Genomic DNA, 20435 nt, shown 5'->3' on the forward strand with positions numbered 1-20435 from the left:
CCAGATACTAGATTTTAGTATCTTTGATTCGATGAAAGTTCTTCCTCAAGTGATGAAAGACACCTGCTTGTCATATCACATGATTTTCTTCATCTATGTGTCTTGCATTGAATGTGTCCTGTTTTGTGTTAGGCTATTAGGGAGTAAAAGCAGGCTTGATTTGCAAATCTGATTGCTGAGGCATGTATCTCTGAAGAAATCCCATTATTGGAAGAAAACAGGGTTAACTAAAGTTTGTACCAAGGAAAATGGGTTAATCACAGGAAATATGCATTATTTTTAATGTCTAGTTTGACCTTGGTAACCCCAGCTTACCATAATTTGCCATACCTGCTTTGAAACTCAGTTCATCCTGTTCCTGCCCGTCATAATCATACAGAGCTCGTACACGCACACCTTTTGCAGCTGGCTCTTCCTCAAAGGAGTTGGCACCGCCATTGGCTTCACTTGAGTTGTAGGTGTTGCCACCCTCATCATCTGACCACTCTGCAGCGTAGGCTTGGTTACGGTCATAGCTGCTCACACTAATAATGCAACATGGTGTCAGGAGAACTGATACTACAATGTAAAGTCCTTAGATACATCCAACAATGTGAGATGGATTATCTTAATGGTACTTTGTTCAAATTAAACCATATGCCCAAGAACACTTATTCCTTCCGGACACATCTTATAGAGCTCAAACTGAAGGAGGCTTGGCATACTCACCTGCCACGGTCCCCAGACTGGGCTGCTGCCTCCCCACCTGAACTAACACTGGATGTGTTGCCTCCTTCATTCTTTTTAGGTTTCTCTTTCTTTGCTACTGCTTGCGCTGCATCAGGATTCCACTCCTGCAGACAAAGGAATGTCATACTTGTAGCTCTATAGTGATTCTCCAAATCTCCAACTGTACTACACCCAAGTGCCAAACATAAAACAGGCACTGCCATGTGAGGCTAAGAGTTCATTTAGTCCAAGATCTTATTTCCAGGGCCCATCAGGTGGTTCTAGAAAAAGCACAAGCAGGGGATGAAGCCAGTCACTGTTTCCTGTTGTTGTTCCATAGCACCAGCCATTTATTACAGACTTGCTGTCTTTCTGTACACCATCATTATCACTGATAGCTGGCCGTGAGTAGTAGCCATTGAATCAACCAACTACAGCCTGTCTGTGCAGCTGTCCCTCTATGGGACAGCTTATGGGGACAGCTTCTTACCTCTACCTGAGGCCAGTTCATTGGCATTCCTGGGCCACTAGTATTGCGGAACCACCGAAGGTCCTCCTGCGCATCAGCTATGCGGATGGTCTGCTCCAGCTCTCGGTAGACTTTAGAATAGCTGCATGTTACAAATAGATATACAAACAAGCATATCTCTCTCATATCAAGTCATCACTAAGGTAGAACTGAGTAGTAGAAGACATGCTTTGCAAACAACAGGTGACACAGCCAGTACCTGGCATCTCCCCATTATGACTACGAAAGACACCTGTGAGAAACCATGGAGAGCTGCTGCCAATTGATACAGATAACAACAGAGCTAAATGGCCATTTGTTCGACTTGATATAAGGTTACTTCCTATGTTCCTGATCCAGAGATGGCCTAGAACTCCTGCAGTCCCCTAGTCAGCATCAATTGAGGGTGCTGTAATCCCAAAAACAATATCCCTAAAACCTGCAATTATGTTATGGCCTGAATCTACTGATAGCCTCGACTAGAGCCCTTCAATCAGCTGAGCCAATACTTATGTAAATACTTAAGTATCACTGTATTGATGACTCTCATCTACTTTGATCTATCAATAAGATTCATGATTATATGTTTAGATGTTGTAGTTCTGTAATTGTTCTGTAACTGAGAGTGAATTTTCTTTTATACACGAATGAGAATGATGCACCCTGCTGGCAGCATTGAAAAATACACTGGGAGTTGTTACTTGACTGTGCGAATATACTCTCTCCTTCACTCCAGTCCTTTATGGCTGCATCTTCATATGCAATAGGATGAGATGGAGAATCCAAATGGTAAAAGAGACTATAAATATTCATACTAAAAGTAAATTGCCACCACTATCTGCAAGCAGAAAATTAGTCCAGAGATTACTGGACTAGAATGTTTCTTTCAGATTCACTAATTTGCAACTTTCAGGGACAGTTTTCTCCTTACCCTAATCTCATAGGGTACATTACAAAATTTTATTTCCCCTGAAGTAGGACAACCCACCGGTCACCTAAGGGAGAGGTGGGGAGACATGTATCCCTCTGGAGATCCCATTAGCTTTTACCATTGGCTATGCTGGTTAGGTCTGATGAGAATTGCAGATTGACAATATCAGAGGGTCACATATTCCTCACTTCAGGCTAAGGATCTTACACATTCCTCCTGTGGCATCTATTAATATGATTTATTGTCAAAGGAATTATCCAGGTCTGAACAAATGGGACACAGGCAGTTTAAAACTTATGGTCAGTTACAGATTTGGAAGACATCTTTTTAGACCATTTTTATTTCTTTTAGTTGAAAGGTGCTATATAAAGACACCCAGTCACTGCAAGCCCAATATATACTGAGGCTCAGCCTAAACAATCCTTTCTAATTCATCTTTCCAGACACATCATAGAATCATGGAATTCAGCAGGGATTTTAAAAGTCTGCCTTCATTCAACTCCTTAATCATTTTCTCTATGTCTCCGACTGATGCAGTGACTGGGGATGGCGTCTCTCCTCTCGTGGCCTGTCTGGAGTCAGTAATGGGCTGGATGAGGGAAAACCGACTCAAATTGAATCCAGAGAAAACGGAGGTACTAGTGATAGGTTCCCCTGGTCCAGGAATGGCGGTGGTTCCACCTGTCCTGAACGGGGTCACGCTCCCTGTGAAGGACTCCGTGCGCAGTCTGGGGGTGCTTCTTGACTCGTCGCTTCACCTGACTGCTCAGGTGAATGCGACGGTCAAGAGCACCTGTTATCAGCTTCGGCTGATTCGCCAGCTGCGCCCATACCTGGCCCAGAGGGACCTAGAAACTGTTGTACATGCTCTGGTAACTTCGAGACTGGATTTCTGCAACGTACTCTACATGGGGCAACCCTTATACCAAACTCGGAAGCTGCAAATGGTACAGAATATGGCAGCCCGGCTGGTCACTGGCGTATCCAGGACCAGCCACATAACACCTGTGCTAAAAGATCTTCATTGGCTGCCCATCCGCTTCCGAGCTCAATATAAGGCGTTGGTTATTACCTATAAAGCCCTAAATGGCTTGGGCCCAGGATACCTAAAGGACCGCCTCTCCCCATACATTCCGCCTCGCACCCTCAGAACATCTGGGCAGCAATTACTGAAGGTGCCTGGGGCCAGGTTAGCTTCCACTTCGAGAAGGGCCTTTTCCACAGCTGCCCCAGCCCTTTGGAACACGCTGCCCACGGAGCTCCGCTCATCTACCACCCTGGCCCAATTTAGGAAGGACCTCAAAACCTTCCTATTCAAGCAGGCATTCCCCGATTAAATATCCTGTGGGCCTCCCTCCTCTTCCGTGGCCATGAGGTTGGGCTAAGGGGCTTTTATTGTTGTTTTTTAGATTATTGTTGTTGTTGTGTATATGTTTTTAACCTTTGTATTCTGCTTGCACTTGCTGCATCATTGTAAGCCGCCCTGATCGTTTGGAAGGGCGGGATACAAATAAAGATTTTATTATTATTTATTATTATTATTAATTAGTGCAGGAAATCTAGACAGAGTGGCTGTCCAGCCTCATCTTAAACAGCTTGAGGGAAGGCACTCTCCCCAGAAAAAGGGTTCTACTGCTGAACTACAAGGTAGTCAGAGGTGAAAGCAGATGCATGTACCAATATTAGCATGAGGTTCTCCTTCATTACATTACACTCTATTTTGGCATTTTCCCCCTATGATTCTATGCTAGGTGCAAGAGAGGTTCCCACCGATACATGTCCAGGGGCAATAAGAGAAGACAGATAACTGAGGGCATGTCTACATGGTCTAATTACACCAGCTTCCTTCTGCCCTCATGCGACCTGTCTACACAAAATAAGGCTAAATTCTCAATTTGAGTGCACCCTGTCTTCACAAGAGAAGGCAAGTTTCACAACAAATCCACCCTATCCCTGTCTAAATCAGATTTTAAAACCTTACCTCCAGAGAGATGCCATGCAGCTGTCCACACAAGCGTTCCACTATGCTGTCTGGTTTCACTGCCACTGGGGCAAGTTGCTCCCTCTGAGGTTACAAGGAGACACTCAGCCATATATCTGATCCTTGTTGCCTTCTTTCTGACCTCAGAAGGAGGAACTCACACCAGTGGTGGTGATGTTGGGCAGCACAGTGGGATGCATGTGTAGACAGAGTTGCTCTGGAGTGCGAAGGTAATGTGGGGAATCTTGGGCAGCTCCAGGGCCAGAATACTCTGGGACCAGCATGGAATATTTTGGCCAGTGTAGACAATCCCTGAGCAACACTATCAAACAAATCACTGGAGAGGTTTCTACTCTTTTCTGCAGATTTTCAGTGGAAGGTGGAAATATACCTGCTGTTCTCTGCCAGGTTCAAATGTCGCTTGATATCTAAAAGCACCTCCTTCAGGAAGTTGAGTCTTTTCTCTTCAAATTGCTGGCACTGCTCAAAGACCTGCTCCATGCCCTCCATGTACTGTGGAGTGCACTTACTCAGCTCTTCCACCACCTTCTCATATTTCTCCTGGGTCTGTAGATGTAACAAAAGTGCTACCATTAAGATTCCTTTAGTGAGACCATATCCCTATCCCACACAGCAAAAACTCTTCCAGACATCTTTATAGACCAGGTATTCTGTGGGCTAGTCCCACAGTCTAGTTCCAATGTTTTTGGTACTGTAAAAATTGATCTGCATTATTTCCAGAGTAAGTTCCACTGAATTAAAGGGAGCTTACACCCAATAAGTGTGCACAGGACTGCTGCCTTAATTAATTGTCTGCCTTATGTGCTTATTTCAACACTGTACTAAACTAAAACTTGTTAAAATTAGTTTATTTTGAATAGTAACCATCTATCCTGCAAACATCTAGAAGTCTTCATGGGCCCTGCTCTGAAAAGTGAAGGATGTTGATTAAAATCATTATAGAACTATATATGGACAGATCCTGAGGTTGGCTCTTGATCAAAGCATCGTCTTACTTTTCCGGAGTACAATTCCCAAAATCTTCTAGCCTGTACAGCTACTTGCTATTGCCCATTATTGATGGAAGAACAATTAAAGACAATGAAAAATTAAACAACAAATCTCACTAACTAATAAACCCCAGTAACTGTCTAATAATAAAAATGAACCCTGAGACTATTTCTGTCCTCCCCTTTTCTCTCAACTTCTGCTTGTTAACACCTGTTTTCTAACAGACTTGAATGGCTCAGAATGTTCTTGTTCACCAAATAACAGCACACAAGGATATCACATTGGCCTTTCCTTTTACTCTGCAGAGGTTCCTACACTCAAAAAGACTTGGAATGGTCCACTGCTGTGCAGCAGGAATTAAAAGGCAAAAGCAGTAGATGGCATGCCTGCAGAGATGCAATGCAGTCTACAACATACAAATAATGTACGTTTGCAATTTATGGCGTTAGCACTTGACCTGGAGACAATGTCCAGAGCTGCTTTATCAGTTCATAGGACTTCATCACATGGGAGGCAAGCACCCACATCCCATGAATAAATGGCAATTAAATCTGCAAATATCCCGCAACAATGGGATTGTTTTCAGACAATATTGCCATTATTCCAGCATTATCCTGTGAATAAAATGGCAACATCACACCACTTTTTATTCACAGGATTTTCCCATGAATGAAAAGTTGTGCATACTTGCCACTTTATTCATGAGACAATGCTGGGATAATTGCAATATCACATGATGTTGTCTGAAAACAATCCTGTTTTTGCAGGATATTTATGGATTTAGGGCCCGAACAGACAGGCCAAAATAAAGCTGTTTCGGGTCACTTTGGAGGTATGCTGTTTAAATGACACACACACATCTTAAGAGGTTGGAGGCCATGCCAAAGCCACGCTCCAGTCCTAAGGACTGGAGCACAGCTTTGGCGCAGCTTCTGGCCTCTTAAGATGCGTGTGTCATTTAAACAGCATACCTCCAAAGTGACAAGAAGCAGCTTTATTTTGGCCTGTCTGTTCAGGCTCTAAATCACCATTTATTCACGTGATGCAGGAGCTTTGCCTCCCATGTGATAAAGTCCATAGTCACTAAGCATTTACAAAAGAACTCCCCCCCCCCCTCAGCTCCTTTCTTGCAGCTGTTTATGTGCATTATTCTTTTCCTGCCTTTAGCAAAGAAGTATCAGTTTCAACCTGGACTTTAGGTCCTACAGCAAGATGTACAGGCTGAAGAGAGAAAGGGGTTATTAGCCATACATGGTTTGCCCATACCAGCAAGAGGAAAGCACTGTCCCTGGAATATAAGTAGCAACTGCATTTTCAATTGTGATAACCCTAAGATTCTAGCCACTGCTATTCTTTGTTCTGTTTCTACTACTTTAAGCCAAACACAGTTGTGTAATGATGGAAAAATAAAAGTGTTGGAGGGGGAGGATAAGCCATGGAAATCTTTCTTGAAAGTCAAGCAGACCCACAGTCAGGAAGAGAGAGTCGGGATTTCTCCTCAACCCCATGTCACCATTTTTTTTTTTTTTTGATATGATGCTTATCTTGGGAATGGGGAAACAGCAACAATACATACTGACTGTCTTGCCAGTTACATCCAGACCTTGTGACTTACAAGAAGAATGCACCTATATTGATGTACACATTTGAGGGCACCATAATACATGTGCAAAGATAAGAATAATATATATGACTTGATACATAGGAATGAGTATGAATATGGATGTGAAAATGGCACACTCAGCATGAGAGAGCATAAAGTATAGGAGAAGATGGATGCATTAGCGCAGAAAAGGAAGGCCTCTGTGCATATACATATGTGTGATAAAGTGCTTTTGTGTAACAATGGCTACATGCATGAGTAAAGACAGAGTTTGGATAAGAGTGTGCACAAACATATTGCACTTTGTATTTATATTTGCATCTGTATTTGTTGGTGTACTTTCCATCTATTCATACGTTTCTCCATGTGATGACTTGTGGAAGACTGGATTGTTTCTAACTGAGATGAAATGATACAGTGTTGCACATGAGTGGGTATTTACCTACTGAAATTCATCCGTTCATTCTTACCTTTTGCACATCCTGCTTGCACTTTTCCACCTTGTCTTGCAGCTTCTTCTGCTGGTCTGGGGTGATGGACTGCTCAGCTTTGCTGTTGGCTTCGCGAGTCATAGCGAGCTTCTCTTCTTTGCATGCCAAGTGATATGCTTTCTTGGCTGCTTCCAGCTGATATGAGTTGAAATAGAAGGAAAGGAACCCAAGCAGATAACTACCGACATTTATGAAACTTGTGTGCTACAAGTGCTTCAGCAAAGAATCCCATCCCATTACACACTCTCTACTCCCTTACTAAGGCTAATTATCCAATCCCAATTTGACTATTCTAGTAAACTGGAAAAAAATTAATTTTGATGCTCTGATAGTTTGTATTTCTAGTTTCCTCTGCAACAATTAGGGTTTGTATCTCTATCTTGTTGTAAGGCACCTTGGGCCCTATGTTTGGAGCAAGAGGGGATATAAACAAATAAATAAATTTGGTTTTTTTTTAATCATTAAAGATTTGTATTTCAGGATTCGGAGAAGGTCATTAGATACCATAAAAGCAAAATACATGGTCCAGGGCCATGAGCGCAACTACATGCATTTATGGAAAACTAGAGATAACTACTACTTCCCAGGGATCTTTTGTGTGAATAGAAGTGTCCCTTACAGACACTGATATCCAACTAGGTCTGTGAAGATATAACTGAAACCAGGAAGAAAGAATCATTTCATCCTGCAAATATTACTTGGTTATTCCAAGGGGGAAAAAAACACAGTCCTATCTTATGTCCCCATCATGCTCTGATTCTTAAGATCATGGGAATGTTATCTCAACCACTCTGAAAAAAGTTAGTGGGCTTCTTTCCTCCCTATTGAAGTCACAAGTTTTCTGCCCATCTCCTTTCCTCCTCCAGCCCTTCCTACCTCCTTCATCTTCTTGGCCCAAGGTTTCTGTGCTTTCCGAAAGCCATCCTCTGCTTCCTTGGCTTCCTTGAAGCCTCCCATGATCTGTTTGTGGAAGGCATCCTTCTGCCAGTTCTTCACCTTCTCGAAGTCATCATTCAGCAAGCTGTTCTTCACTTCCTGATGCAGTTCGCTCACCTTGTCTGCCTCTGTCATTATGGCCATCCATGCTTTCTCCAAACTGCCATACTGTGGGCCTATGCACCAAGAGCACCAGCAAATCCAGGGTGACCACTGAACATCCTGAAATCACAGCCTGTTCTTCCCTCACAGACTATACACTCTCATAATGTAATCACAAGAGAAGACATGGAATTTCCCATTTTTTGGTACTATGGTAGAGAGCTGGGAAACATGAAGTGGCAAAGGGAGGTATCTAGGCACTCAAGAGTTCAGAGTTTGGAAATGCTTCTTATTTTGGACTATCGCATGCAGAATCCCCCAACCAGCATTGCTCCTGGAGCCATGCAAGCTAAAGGGTTCTGAGAGTAGTAGTTCAAAAGAGTATATTTTACAAGCACTGCTTTAATTCTGGACCTTGCAGGTTTTTAGTTGCTATGCCAGGGATTCACCTACGAGCTTGTCTACACTTGCCAGAATACTCCAGGATGCCCCCAGAGTATTCTGGTCTCCGCATTCCCCCTGAATTCTCCCCTGCTGAAGATGATGATGGGTGGGTGTACCCATGAGCCAGCCAGTGCAGCCACTGTAGGTGCAAGTTGCTCTGAGGTTAGAATGAGGTGTCTAGCCTCCTTCTGTTCTCAGAGTGATGCATGTCAACAGAGAAACTCAGAAGGAATGTTGAGGGACCCCTGTCACTGCTCATCATCTCCATATTTAGAAAACCAGGAGCAAAAGGTACTATATATACTCATGTATAAGTCTAGAAATTTTAGTAAAAAATTGACCCCAAATATATATATATATGCAAAGGATCCATCCCCTTCTTGGAGTAGAGTGGCAAAAGGCAAGAGCTTAGTCTGTCCTGGGAGCACCTAAAACGAACATTAGTCTTTAGGGTGAACACAAACAGTTTATGCCTGCTAGAATTTTGCAAGTTCTTTGGTATCCTTTGTGTCATCCTTCACATCCTCTGTTATATTCTCCTTAATTTTATTCTCAACTTATCCATGGGTCATATAAAAATCCATAATTTTGTCCCCAAAATCTGCCCCCAACTTATATATGAAGTTGACTTATAAGTGAGTATATATAGTAAATCTTTTTAATACAGGACAAGGGGTGAAATCCCTGAATCAAATTCACTCACTGTGTAACAGCCAGACTTGATTTGGGGTTTTGAAACTGCATGGTATAAAAAAATATCCTAGGGAAAATTTGGAGTACTGAGCTATTGTAGACCAGCCCCATGTTAATGGCAAGACAACCCCTCGCCCAAACATGCTCCCACCCTTTTGTTGCCATTCTCCCTTTAAAAATAAATAAATCTGTGCAAGCTTTGCAGCTGAACACCCACATGTTTAACTCTGGAATGCAACTCTCCCCTTAACTGTATTATAAATGAATAAAAAAGAGTGTAAGAGCAAAACTAGAAGATCAAAATCTCCAGTAAGTTTGGGGTTGGGTTTTTAATCATCATCCCCATGTAGATGAATTGGAATCTGGGGAAGTGTCACTGAGAAAGGGCTAAACAATCCTGCCCTGCACTATTCAAGACTTGTAACAACAGAGAAGGACTCCATTTAATAAAACAAACAAACAAACCACCAGCCATGAGAGATCGTAATCACAGAATCTCTTTGCCACACCTTGTTTTACTCAATGTATACCAACCCAACAAAGTTAACCCACTCCCTCCCTTCTATTATAAGCAGCCTTCTTCCATGCATTAGAAGAGTTGTAGTCCAACCCATCTGGAAGACACCAGGCTGGGGAAGGTTGCTGGTAATGGATGTGTACTGGGAATACCATACAACAAAGCTTGTGATTAAATGCATGCTCATTGAATCCAGTGGATTTTCTTTCTTTCTAAACATACATTTAATTGAAGCAAGGAATGATCATTTAAAACTCATATTTATGAAACCTATTGGCTTTCATTATTGCTCCCTCTCATTTTCATGAACAGTTTAATGTGTTGTATTTTATTGTGTGTTATTCTTCCAAATGATATTGTTTATTGTAAATTTCTTGAGACAATGTTTTTTCTGAAAATAATAAAAATAACAGGCCAGAGTAAAGTCTCTGTAGGTGGCTTTGAAACTTCTGATGTGGAGCAATAGCAGCATATTAATAAAGTTTTTATTTTTTAAAAAAAATAGAAATGAAAATAATTAACCTGACAAAATTCCTGGTCAGGCATTCCTCCTCAAGGGTAAACATCTACTGTTATCTTGCAAGTTGCAGTTCCCTTATTTTCTACCTCCTAACATGCCTCTCTCCCATCCCAGGTTTAGGAAGCATGGTAAAATACCTTTCTCTATTAGTTGTCGCCACCTCTTAGACCAGTCTACCAGCTGCTGGGCATATGCTTTCTCAATCTTGGCCCGCTCATGGACGCAGTTCATCAGGTCATTGCACAGACGATATCCATCATCAATCCGCTTCACTGTCCGTTTGTAGTTTCCTACCTGTCAGATACACAAACTACCTGTCAGATACACAAACCTTGAGACAGGGACTAGCTGTAGTTCCAAGAACATTCTTGGAGGCCAGGTCAGATTGAGTTTCTGTGGCCATTTTGGTCACTTCTTACCAATAGGTCTGAGCCTTGCCCTGAAACTTTGCAGGCATATTAGACCTTGCCCTGATATTCAGACAGTGAGAAATTAGTGGAGTTTGGAAACAAATTGTCTGGATACAGTTCTCAGAATCTTTGAGCCAGCATGGCCAACGGTAAGAAAAGGGTGGGGAAACTGTCAATGCTGCATGTGGTGTCAAGGTTCCTCTAACCCCACCCCCAAGAATTGTTATTTTTTTAAAAATGAGAATGTTTAATTTGCCTCCAAATGCCCCTTGGGCATTTTTGCGTCCCAAAGGCCATTTCAGTTGCCATCCCTTGCCTAGAACTTAATTTCTTATTCATTACAATGAGCCTAGGCAATCAGGGATCAGGTCCTAATGAAAGGGTGTCATAGGACTAGCTAGCCAGTCAGACATATGAAGCCAATTGTGAGTGAGGGGGAAAGACTGCTGAACTGGTCAGATGCATGATCACCTATTGTCCTCATTTTTAAATTGCTGCAACATAATTTTTCTTTCCTTGGAAAAGGGATCTTTTTTCAGGCTTCAAACATGCATGTCAAGTATACCCACCCTACCCCTTTTGATTCATCTTTGTTTGTTTTTCTCAGTAAGTAACCAGCAGTTGGAACTACAAGACTGAAGATTTCTAGAAACACTCTGGAATCTCGTTTCAGAAATTAACACTGAAAGAAATCTGACTCATCCCTTGTAGAGTAGCAGTTCTCAAAGTTCCTTCTAAAACCAGTAACTTGAAAAGACCAGGGGCTCGGGACTTGACAAACCACTTAAACTTTTATTTGTTCTGAATTTCAGAGTGAATGTATAAATCATATATATTAATGGTAGTAATCTTCTCAGTTCTAACCTGTTGTGTCTGTGTGAGTAAACTTCTGTAACATCAAGCATTTGTGATATTTGTGAATTTTAGCTTTAGATCTGGTTTAGTATTCATCCTTCTTCTGTGTATTTTTGAAGACCAGAAAAGACCACAGCATGAGAACCTAGCACATTAAAAGGGGAAGCTTTAGAAGCTCTGAAAAGTTACTTTTTTGGACTTCAGCTCTGAGAATCTTCTAGTTGGCTAGGATTTTTGGGATCTAAACCACAAAGTAACTTTCCCTAACGCTGCATAGAAAAGCAAACATGAGATGATTTGCTGTTTCTAGCAGGCTTTTCTTGCTTTCTTGCCTCCTTATCTCTATTCAAAATCCGTGGCATTCTCTGAAGAGTCTTTCTTTTTGAACCATGTGGCTTCCCTTCATTAGAATACAGAAACTTTTCATTAGGTCAATGAGAGCTACTGATCAGGAGGCTCACTTGCATGTGGTCAACTGCAAAGGCTGGGCTGGATCTTCAAGGGATTGTGTGATGGTGCCTCTCTCTTGAACAAGCATCTCTTCAGCTGATGTACACGTGCAGTATGCTGTGCAGAGGAGAGAGATAGAACCCTTACCTCCCAGAAGCTGTCAGTTATTTCTTCAGCAGATGCCGTAGACTCATCATAGGAGCCTGACATGGTTTGTGACCCTTGCTGTTTATTGCCAAACGTTCAGCCACTCTGCAGGCAGCACCAGACCTCATGCACTACAAAGGGAGGGAGAGATGAAGAAATAAAAGAGAAACAGAAAGAGACAGAGAAAGAAGTCACTCAGCTACTAGATGGATTGGAGAGGACTCCCTAGCCCCAGAGTTCATCCTTGGCCATCTTACTTCTGCATAACTGAAGATCCCAAACTGTATATTCAGGCCATGCTCTTCCACTCGCAATACAATGACAAGAGTTCTCCAGCTCTTTTGTCCTAATTTGGACCACTGAAGCCCTCATGGCAATCAGCATCTCCATGATCATGTTCAAATGTATTTCTGGACTTAATTTTTTAGATGTTTGATGCTCCTGTCCCCACATTTACTAAAATATTTGTTTTATTGGTAATCTGTGGCCAGCTGTCCAGTTTTGCCTTCTTTTCTCTCTCTAGAGACATTTCTATTAAAACATAATAGGACAGCCATATGAGTTTGTATTATCTCTTCCTGGAACAGGTATTTCAAGGGTAGAAGGCCTTTCCTCTTATCAGCAAGTTATAGACAAAAGAGAAGACAAATGCCAGTGTGTCATATTTTCAAGTGATATCTTAAAATGAAAGCTGATTTTTTTAATTTGGATTTTCTGCAGCTCTCTGCTGATGTTACATAAAGAAGCCTTAGGGAAAACCTTTGAGTGAATACAGAAAAGCTATAATGCCCACAGAAAATGTGGCACACATTTGCCCATATTCAGTTTCTTGAAGCATATACAGAGTAAACCATATTCACTCCCTAGCCTCTCTACTGCAAGATGATGATGGCTTTCAGCACATTTCACACACCTTTATGTGTCTTGTCTGATATCTGCACTTATAGTATTTCATAAAATATATTCCAGATCTGACATGAACAACTTTGTCGGAATGAGGTGTTGTACTAGATAGACCCTTCCAGTAGTGCATTTCCACCAACTGTGGTGACTTTCTACAATTCAAGAGAATGTCAGACTATCTTTTACCATTCTAGAAAGAGCCAAGAAGATCAATGGGTTTTGTGAGTACTGTACCATTGTCTGTCTTAGGTGGTGTGGTTCTGCCCTGGTTAGAATATGTGGCTAATGAAACCCATAAAGGTAACCTTCATATAGTCCTTCATACATTCTGTGGTCTGTAGGATTGTCAGGTTTTCAAAATAGCAATAAGGAACAGTTGAAATTCATTATTCATGGGGCTGACAATCAGGAAGTAGCTATTAATATGGTGTGTCCTGTCTAAACACCAAATAAAAGTTAATTTACCCATGCGTTTCTCTCTAAAATTAACATATTCTCATAAACATAAAATACACAATGCACACATTTCTGTGTTTTTGGAAATCCAGTTTTAATATAGATTAAAACAGAATCCATTTTAATCATATCAAAATGTTTGACAAGTACAACTGAAATTCAGAGTAACCTGCTTTCCAGATCCAGTTAGATTTACAAAAGATCTCTTATTTTCATCGCTCCCTTTTTGGAGTATAGAATTAAAAACCTCTTTTCTACAAAAACCATTTGATCTTGGAATATTCCAAAACTCTAAAAACAATTGCACTCAAATTGGCAAGTCCGCAAATAAAGGACAACCCCCAACAAGGGACACCTGCCAACCCTAGTGGCTCAGATGTTGCCCACTTGTGTTCTAGGTGTTAGAGAAAAGCTGGTGAGGCCAATATCTAGGCCTTGCCCTTAAATTACAGCTACACCAGAGTTTTTCTGTGGCAAACTCTGATCCTCATCAGAATTTTTTTTTTTTTTAGTTTTCCTACAGTCTACTCCACACAGATGCAAGACACATTGCCTTGAATGCTTGGTAGCAAGTCAGATCAGGAGGTATGAAAATCAGACCAACAGGATGGGAAGTGTCCTCCAATATATTAGAAGATCATTCAGTTAGGGAAAGCTCATATTTTTACCTGAGGGGAATTCCACCTGTTTACCTACACTAGGTAGAACTGAGAGCTGTAGAAAACAAGAAAACATATTGCAGAATATGCCTTACTTAGCCAAACCAATGGGTTTCTATACCACACAACATATATATGGATGGGCAGATATAGTTAAAGGTGAGACTTACTTATTCTCTGTAGGAATGGCCCAAATATTTGTTGCCAAAAGAGAACCAGAAAATGGCAAATATGTCTGACCCCCCCAAAGTCCAGGTGTGTTGTAAAAATCAAGTTATTCTGGTACACGAGGCAGAAAATCCCTAGACAGTCTCTCCCCACCCCACCTGACAGTAAAAAATAAATTAATTAAAAATTAAAAATAACTGACAATTTCCTGTCTCTTTATGACACTCCAAATCTGCTGCCTGAGGTGGTTAGCTCATTCTGTATGATAGATGGGCTTCCATGCCCCCTGCACAAGGTAATGATTACTTCTAAGCTTTCCTTTCCTTCTATAATCCAAATCACAACGTTCTCTTGAGATGATGCAAGCAATAGCAATAGCAAGCAATAGCAAGTACATTTCTATACCACTTATCAGTCCACTTAAGCACTCCCCAAGCAGTTTACAATGTGTAAGCTAATTGTCCCCAACAAGCTGGGTACTCATTTTAGCGACTACAGAAAGGCTGAGTCAACCCTGGCACCCTGGGATCTAACTCACAACCTTGTGGCTATGAATGGCTGCAGTACAAGCATTTAACCGCTGTACCACCAGGGCTCCTTTCAGGAAAGAAAAGGAATGAATCATTGATTGTATTGTGACACTTTAGCTGAGATTTACCTTGACACTGGTGGAGCATAAGGCACACTCAGATGGGAGGCTGGGCCAGGATGGCAGAGGTCTGGGAGGGCAATGGCTACTGGAAGGGCAACAGAACGGAGGGAGTTTTCCTGGCATTTCTGGGAATCAATCTGTGGCAGTTTAGACCAAGAGAGCAAAGCTGTACATGATAGTCATCTGACTTCAGTTGCACAGCCAGGAAGATACTATTGAACAATGAAGAACTGATTACTTCCTTATGAAACAGCATTAAAAAAGCTTACATTTGTGTAACACCTGGCTAATGCAAGCACCTCTATTTTGAACCTTAAACACATGGGAAAGCACTGCCATCTTAGGCTAGGCCACCAGTTCTGTATACATATTTTGAGATGGCTGTCATGCAAGACACTCACACCTAGATCAGCTGATTCACATATTGCTGGAGGCTGCCATATCAACACACAAGAAATTTGCATATGCAATTGACCATCAAAACCAGATAAAATAAGCAGGGCAAACTGCCAATTCTAGGACTCTCTTTGGGGATGAATGGGGAAGAAAGGGAACAAAGTAAGTCTGGGTATATGAGTAAACAACACTCCCCCAGAAAAGCAAAGCAGGACTTCCTTTCTGCTGTGCCCGAGACGTTTGCCTTTCTCTCTGCAGTCCAAGACTGCCTTCTCCAGTCTGCAGTAAATCCAGAGGCAAATTAAATTCTGGCAGAAGAAAGTGTTTGGAATTGGAAAGAGCCCTCTATGATCCTCAGGAAAAAGAAGAAATAATACACGTCACAGCTCAGAGAGATTCACCCCTCCTTTACATTTCTGTACATTGTTGCATCTGTTCCTGAGTCATCTGTAACCACCAGACTTTAAAAGCCTTGCTCAGTTCTAGGGGCTCATTATGTAACATCTGGAATGATGTGCCTGCTGTCAGTTTGGAATAAACCACAACTGGCCCAAACTGAAAGGTAAAAGTGGGATATGATGCTTAACATGGGCTCATAATATGACTGACATTTATTTATGTTGCAGTACATGCCCATACACACATTTATCATCCATAAATAACAATGTCTCCTGCTGTGGGATGGCAATTTAACCTAATCTTAAGAAGAAACTGGATCCCATTGAGCAGGCGCAAGCAACTTTGTTATAACCGAGGAACAATATTATGCCAAAACCCACCAAAAATTAAGCGTCAAAGTAATCTGAACTCAATTCTGGATTGAAATAACCTGGATTTTAATTAAAATAAGTTGTATGCCTTGTTTGATAGGACAATTGTACCCTTTAGAATATAATTCTCTTCATGGGAGGAGGATGACATGGGGCTACTCCAGGGATTACAAAAACAGTGAGAGTCACATGTAGACCATGGACTTAGAATCATGTAAAAAGACCATCTTAGTCAGGGGTAGGCAAGCTTTTTGAGCCAGGGGCCGGGTTGCTGTCCCTCAGACAACTGGGGGGCTGAAGCCAAAAATTAAATAAATAAATAAATAAATAAATAAATAAATAAACCGGGACAACTATAGGACAAAATTTTCAAATGGAGGACACTTTTTTTAAAAAAATGGAGAACATGCAAAAAAATTTGCTGATTTTTAAAAAAATGTTAATATAAATGCATGTTTCGGAGGCTTCTATAGACAATTGCCCCCCTTGCCCGCTGCTTGCCCCCCTTGCCTGCCGCTTGCCCCCCCTTGCCCGCCTCCTCCTGATAGGCCAAAGGTCCCACACCCTCACGCAAGAGGCCAAAGGCCCTGGCGGCAATCGGCGGCAGGACCGGGCGGGGGCCGGTCTCAAGGCCTTGCCGGGCCGCATCCGGCCCGCGGGCTGCAGGTTGTCTACCCCTGATCTTAGTTAACTCTTCAGTATCAACTCATCAGTATCAATATCTTCAGTATCAACCAAAGGAAAAAGGAACTAGAGGCAGACTTGGCAAAGATTAGGGCGGGAGAAGTGGTTTACAGTTAGCGCCTCCAACCCATGTTTGTGTGGGACAACTAGGTGCAAACAAAGGGCAAAGCCTTGACATTTTAATAGCCAGGCAGACGAAATTATTTTGACAGATTCAGTTTTCCTGACTCTTGTAGTACTATGACAGGATGAACTCTGATGGCCAAAATGCCTCCAATTCTACACAAATATTAAAGTCATAGAATCCTCAACTTCTGCTGGGTCTAGTCAATCTGTTTATATTTTGTTAATATTTAATTGAAGTATAGAATCAAAATGTTTTTGGGTTTTGTAGTGCTGGGAATCGTAGTTCAAAAAAGTAACTTCTTCAAGTTCTGGTCAGGTCTGATAAGCACAATCGTTTCTGGAATGATAAAGGCATTCTCAGTTGGATTTTGCTCATGTAACTAGTGTAAGAAATGTGGGTCCAACACTGTTTCCCACCCTGGTGTGTATGTGCCATCAAGTTGCCTAGCAACCTTGGTGACCCCATTAATTTCATAGGGCTTTTTAAGGCAAGGAATACACAGTTTTTGCCAGTTCCTTACTCTGAAATATAGCCTACAGCACCTGATGTTTCTGGACCATCTCTCATTCATTTAAAAGTCTTCTGTATTCATTTGCATTCTTGTTATAAAATGTACTCAACCCAGAAATCAATCATCCATAAGCCTGCTTAGAAAGACAAAGTGGTATTGGAAGAGAACCTCCAAGGTGAACAACAGAAGACTGTGCTGGAGAAAAACAGCACTTGGAAGGGAAACACGAGCCCATCCAGATTCTGGAAGAACACTGGCACTTAGCCTGTGGTACAGTCTGCTGGCTGTAAGTTTGGAACAGTCCTAAGAAACATGCTGAGAACTGACAAGCAGTCCACTTAATGAGATAATTCTTCAAGAGCCAAAAGCACCTCTCAGCCAAGCAGAAGTCATGATAGGCTTAGTCTGATTTGCATGAAATAGCATCCATTAAGGTGCAGTATCTCTGCTGTTCATGCTATTCAAGCTGTGTGTTTCCTTATGTGTCTGTTTTGTGGGGTGGTGGGGAGAATAAGAAGCCATTTGCTCACCAGACCTGAATGATTCATGATTACAGCCTTCTGGATTTTGCACTGAAATGGTTACTGGAGATTCTGAGCTCGTTGCAAAGGCTGACTTCTAGCGCTCACTGCAGTGGAACTAATAGTGCCTTGAAGGGATTTAGTGATATAACTCAGAAATCTACCAATCCAAGTGTCTCTTATAAATAAATGTCTGACTGCATGTCCCCTTCATGTTGAGACAGAGACACAGCTATGTGCAACATGGACTCATACACACAGAGAGACACTAATGAACTATCATACAAACATAGGCATTGATACTGCAGTGCATGCATGACACAGGAAATATGAGGCTGCAGATATGGCATTAAGAATCAAAGTAAGAAACAAATCACATGATCCATTTAGATTGTATGTTTTGTTTCTTTCATGTGTAACTCATATTTTGCTGGTGTAGCTGTTGATGCAAACCACACACATGTGGTACTTTAGGATTTATATAAGTCACATAAGTAATAACAGGGTGAGAGATGCAGGGTGAGATGCTCATGTTTGCCCAGCAAACCTGGAATATAAAGTGGTGTAAAAACAATTTATGTTTCTTGGTTCACAGGTAATAACAAATGATGATTTACTGTAAACTATGAAATAACTGATGTAGGATGCAGTCTTATACACACTAACCAACAGCATTCCTCATTAAACACAGAAGCTCTTCTGGGTTGACACATATAGTGTTACAATGTAAACGGAGTGTATTAATGAAAGGAAAGGAGAGGGATGCATCAAACCATGGTTTGACATTTGATCGGAACCTGACTCACAGTCCATCCCAGCAAGCATATCACTACTGGCCCAAAGAACAGACTAGGAAATAACTAGATAAGCTTGTCAAAATGGGGACTGTAGCATTAAACATAACAGTAGTTTATAGCTCTCTGTTGAGAAATATTTCCCCCCTCTGATTTACCTCTAAAATGCTGTGAGAAAGTCTGCTGCCTAAATGAAAACTTGCTTAATTTTACTTGCTTGTCTCATAGTCAAGGAATTCCGAATCACTAGAAATATACAAAGGTCTTCATCCTGAGGGATAAAGAGTTGGCAGTCCAGGATTACAATCTGCCCCAACATGTTTCTCATTTGGCTTGGAAAACATTTTGCACGCTAGACAGGGCTGGGACAGAATAGAGATTCTATTGGTGTATTGCTCAACAGTCTCCTTTCCTGATCTAAGAGTTGGTCTCTTCAGTGGTACAGGTAGGTACTAGGTCCTCCTGGATTGTTGTGCTGAGACTTCAATATCCATGTTGAGACCAATCTGACAGGAGGAGCTCAGGTCTTCATGTCCTTCATGACAATCATGGCTCTGTCCCAAATAGAGTCTGGTGCTAGCCATGTTGCAGGACACACTCTGGACTTGGTTTTCTGTGCCGGGTGGGATGATGGTGCTCTGGGTGTGTTCTATAGTTCCATTGTCATGGACCAATCACTACCTCGTGAGGCAGACTCTCTGGAACTCAGCGCCTCTGAAGGGGTGGGGACAATTAAGATGGTCTTCTCTGGGAGTCTTTGGATGCATTCCTGACAGGTTTTTTTTGGGGGGGGGTCCCGTTACCATGGCAGGTGATCCTGTCAAACCCTAGTTCTCTGGAATGGGCAAATGACAAGGGTGGTGGACATGATTGCTCCTGAACATCCCCTCCCATTGAGTGGAGCTAAGCAAGCTTCTTGGTTTACTAGTGAACTGACAATGAAATGAGTGGAATGGAGACTAGAGCATAAATGGCAGAAAACTAGATACTGATCCCCACCATCCCAAACATGGGCAAGAGCCCATTAGAAGCCCTATTCCATGGTGATGGTGGCAGGAAAGAAATCCTATTTCTATGCCACATTTGCATCTGCACAGAGGTAAACAGCAGAGTTGTCTCAAGTGGTGAAGGGTCTTCTGTGTTCTGCCCTACAAGACATTTGTCAGTGCCTTTGCTGGTGCTTATACTGTGGCTTGGTCAGATCTCAAAAAAGTTGCCTTTTTATGCTACAACTTCCAGAAACCACCAGCTAATATGTGTTTGTGGAGACTAATGAGTCTTTTCCTTCACACAGTTCATGCGGAAGCAAGTTGATAGACATCACTTAACATGCTGGCCATTATGTAGTTTGAAAATATGGCCCCTACTAATTCTGGGTTATGGCAACTAAGGTTAAAGTTGTACTTGCATTGAAACTGTGGCTAGTATTAAACTAGAATTAGGATTTGCAGTTGGATTAGGGTTAAATTAGATCTGAGATTAGTGTG

At 41.8% G+C, this 20435-nt stretch overlaps 1 protein-coding gene across 2 annotated transcripts in view; it reads right to left on the bottom strand.

Annotated features, from left to right (window-relative positions):
- PACSIN1 (protein kinase C and casein kinase substrate in neurons 1) overlaps nt 1-20435 on the bottom strand; it is an 80670-nt gene that overhangs the window by 6870 nt on the left and 53365 nt on the right. For both annotated transcript variants that reach the window (XM_042464332.1, XM_042464331.1), the window contains exons 2-9: nt 12308-12438; nt 10583-10739; nt 8110-8345; nt 7213-7368; nt 4520-4695; nt 1199-1319; nt 709-833; nt 331-524 (exon numbers count right to left, since the gene is read on the bottom strand). In XM_042464332.1, the coding sequence (XP_042320266.1) occupies nt 331-524; nt 709-833; nt 1199-1319; nt 4520-4695; nt 7213-7368; nt 8110-8345; nt 10583-10739; nt 12308-12370 (1228 nt within the window). In that variant the 5' untranslated portion in view covers nt 12371-12438. The remainder of the gene's footprint in view (nt 1-330; nt 525-708; nt 834-1198; nt 1320-4519; nt 4696-7212; nt 7369-8109; nt 8346-10582; nt 10740-12307; nt 12439-20435) is intronic.

The sequence above is a fragment of the Sceloporus undulatus genome, chromosome 4 (genome assembly GCF_019175285.1).
Source record: "Sceloporus undulatus isolate JIND9_A2432 ecotype Alabama chromosome 4, SceUnd_v1.1, whole genome shotgun sequence".
NCBI lineage: Eukaryota > Metazoa > Chordata > Lepidosauria > Squamata > Phrynosomatidae > Sceloporus > Sceloporus undulatus.